This window comes from Propithecus coquereli, unplaced genomic scaffold (genome assembly GCF_000956105.1).
Source record: "Propithecus coquereli isolate 6110/MARCELLA unplaced genomic scaffold, Pcoq_1.0 Scaffold363, whole genome shotgun sequence".
Taxonomy (NCBI): domain Eukaryota; kingdom Metazoa; phylum Chordata; class Mammalia; order Primates; family Indriidae; genus Propithecus; species Propithecus coquereli.
In genome coordinates, this window is record NW_012149319.1 from 787,047 (window position 1) to 790,485 (window position 3,439).

The window sequence follows — 3,439 nt, forward strand, 5'->3', positions numbered from 1 at the left end:
GGTATGTTCAGATTTTCTCCCACTTACTAATATTCTTTACTATAATTTAAAAGGATCCCATGAATTCCTGCTCGCATTAATCCACTGAAGAGATATGGTTAACCAGCTGTGTTCTAGGCCTAGTTCTAAGCATATGGGGAACAAACCTTTTTCACTTCCTGAATCCCTTCTTGCACATAAATACTTCGTCCTAAAGATGAACCTTACATAAATGACACTGTTTCCAGATTATCAATGTATTGATTTTAGGCAAAATGTGATTCTGTTAGTCTGTTGATCATTCTAGACATATTTATACTTTTTAAGAATGATCAGTAACCTAAATGAATCTGTAATTGGAGGATGTCACCAAATACAGAAGATTAAAATTGAAAAAAAATAGGTTTTCACTGATCTTACTGATTCTCATTTTGTCTTTGTGCAATCCATGAATATTCTAAACAGCCAAACTGCTAGTTAGTAGATCAAGCAAAATAATGTCAATATGCCACTATAGGATCCACACTGATTTGACAAGAATCATTAGAAAAATAACCAAGGCAATCGTAACTCAGAAATTTTCAACTATGTGTTTGGACTTATCTCCAAAACCTTACCTTTTTTTGTGACTTCTCTACTCCACCCATATCCCCATAACTTTTTCCAGTGCCACCTGCTGAGTTCAATATTTGACCTATACTTCTGGTATCTTCTATTTTAATTACATTATAATATGGGATATGGATGTCACCTTAACATTATATTTGACAGATGACAATTGACATATCTTTTTTTCCCTTGTATTTTTGTTTCTTTTTATATCAAAAGCCTGTTTCTTCTTACATTATTATTACCAAAGTACATTTTTTTATAAATAACTCTGAAGCTTGCTTTTCATTTGGATTTACTCTGTGTCAGTATAAACCACTGCATTGGCCTTACTTTAATGTATTAATGATCCGTGCCAAGCTTAAGGGTGAAATTGAAAACAGAAATTTAGTTCAAACTTTTGAAGGGTGAGCTTCTACAAAGGCCTGACTTTTGATGTGCATCATAAATAAATATTTGCATCTAAAATTAACTTTTAGTAATTATTTACCTTTTTTCCACAGAGGAGAATGTTTAAATTTCATCAAATGAAACAGATTTTTGAAATACTGGATAAAATGAGATGCCTGCGAAAACGTTCTACAGTGTCATTCTTGGGAGTTCTTGTCGTTTTCCTCCTGTTTATGAACTTGTACATTGAAGATAGCTATGTTCTGGTAAGTTTTGGAAGGTGTTTATTTTTTCTTCAAAATAAGGCTTAAGTCAAACTATAATAGCCCAATTGTAACCTAATTTCAACCCCAGGCTATTGGAATACCCTTGGTTTAAGTAAAATTATAACATGAATATTTTCTATCTACATTTTTTATCAGCCATACGTTACCAACATTGCACTTGTTTTGATTTATGTTCCAATATTTTCTTTAATGCTGTCTACATTGTGGTTCAAATATGTGCATCTAATTACAAATACGTTAGCTATCATAACTAAGCTGAATTAATATAATATAAATAATTAAGATTTTGGGGGGCTTTAATTTGAAACATATAGAGAAAACAAAATTTACTTAAAAACCATTCCTTCTTGCTTTCTCTACTTTTCTATATTATCATTGAAATTTTCAAAATGCCATTTCTAATTAACAATACTTTTTAATTGTGCAATTTAAGTACTATTTTATTATGATATATAACACTTCATTTGGATTTTGATAACCAAAGCAATTGTAACTCAGAAGTTTTCAACTATGTGTTTGGACTTATCCCCAAAACCTTACCTTATTTTGTGACTTCTTTGTCCCACTCATATTCCCATAACTGTTTCTAGTGCCACCTACTCAGTTCAGTATTTGGCCTATATTTCTGGTATCTTCTATTTTAATTACATTATAATATGGGATATGGATGTTACTTTAACATTGTATTTCACTGATGACAGTTGACAGATTTGTTTTTCTTTTTTATTCCCTAAATTCTCTTGTTTTCCCATTCCCTAAATGACCACCATGTTATATATTTATACTCACTGAAAAGACCTCAAGACATAGATATGTTTATGTATGAACTGTTCAGTAGTTTAAAAGAGGTAATAAAAATTAGTAGATAATGATACATGAATGAATTTTTTGGTGAAATATAGAAATATGCAAAAGAGCTTATTCTGGCTAATTACAAGAATTTAGTTTGTTGATTTCTATTATTTTTTCTTGTTATAATTATCACATTATTTCATGACTGATGAGAATAATGTGGACTTTATTGTTTATTCACTTTTTCCATCTGAATTGAACCTAAGATATCTATCCTGGTTTTTATGTTATTATTATTGTTTACATATTTCAGGAAAATCAAAACCTTTAAACTCACAGGTACTAAAAAGTGCTTCCCATGTGTAAGCATTCTGAAAGTTTAATTAACATCTTAACAAGAAGACTGTGACAAGAACCACCAAGAGCATTTTACAATAACATGTCTTTTTTGTAAATTGAACATTACTTATTAACTACCTACTATTTGCCAAATAATATCTATATCCTATGAGCAAACCATGTGATCTTAGTTGGTACAGATCCTCCTAGGAGGTCCTCTGTAAAACATCTTTCTTCTATTAGCTCTGTCCTTTGATGGTGAAATTCTGCCAGAATCCTAGATCTTGATTCTGCCCAGGCTTTTCACCTTCAAGTAGAGGTTCTGAATTTGTGGATCTTTCATTCTACTATATGCAGTTAATTCACAATGGTTGAAATCACCACAGATTAACAGGATTTGACGAGGCATGATTTAGGCAAACATAGCAAAGTGAATAAACTTTCTAATGACATGCCTTTTGTGATTTTTATAACCTATTATGTTTATGAGATGTAAGGAAAATACAAAATGTGTTCTAGCTAATTTTACTTGATAGAATTAAATATCATAAATTAAGTAGAGATTCTCTTGATTAATGATTGAATTTTGTAATAAAAATGTATTTCTTGACTCTGTGTCCTCTGGTAGAAGTAAATCAAATCTTGTAAATCAAATACATGCTATTGATTGGATACTTGTTGTATTCAATGACTTGCATTTATTAGACAGTTTCAAGTGCAATTTTAATCTTTCAAAAAGACCACTATTTGCAACAGAAGTCCTTATGTCTTTTGAAATAAAACCTCTTTGATTCACTGTAAAATGTGTAAGAAGTAGTTGAGTACATATAAATAAGAGAATCAACACTATTGCCCTGTTTTATGAATTTTTGCATAGTACCATCTAAATATTAGTCTTAGCCATTGAATGTACAAAATGTGATTTAACAAAGTAGATCTACTAAGAGTACTTTTGCAACTGTATTTCTCTGACTATATTATGCATATTTCTAGTCAAATTTGCTAATCATTCCAGGTGCAGAGACTAGATTTTTTCTTAGTTT

At 30.4% G+C, this 3,439-nt stretch overlaps 1 protein-coding gene across 2 annotated transcripts in view; it reads left to right on the top strand.

The window, feature by feature from the left end:
- Positions 1-3,439, top strand: part of MGAT4C (MGAT4 family, member C) — an 89,494-nt gene that overhangs the window by 59,737 nt on the left and 26,318 nt on the right. The window contains exon 2 of one of the 2 annotated variants that reach the window (XM_012651713.1): positions 1,090-1,244. In XM_012651713.1, coding sequence (XP_012507167.1) covers positions 1,090-1,244 — 155 coding nt within the window. The remainder of the gene's footprint in view (positions 1-1,089; positions 1,245-3,439) is intronic. The other variant, XM_012651714.1, reaches the window with a different exon arrangement.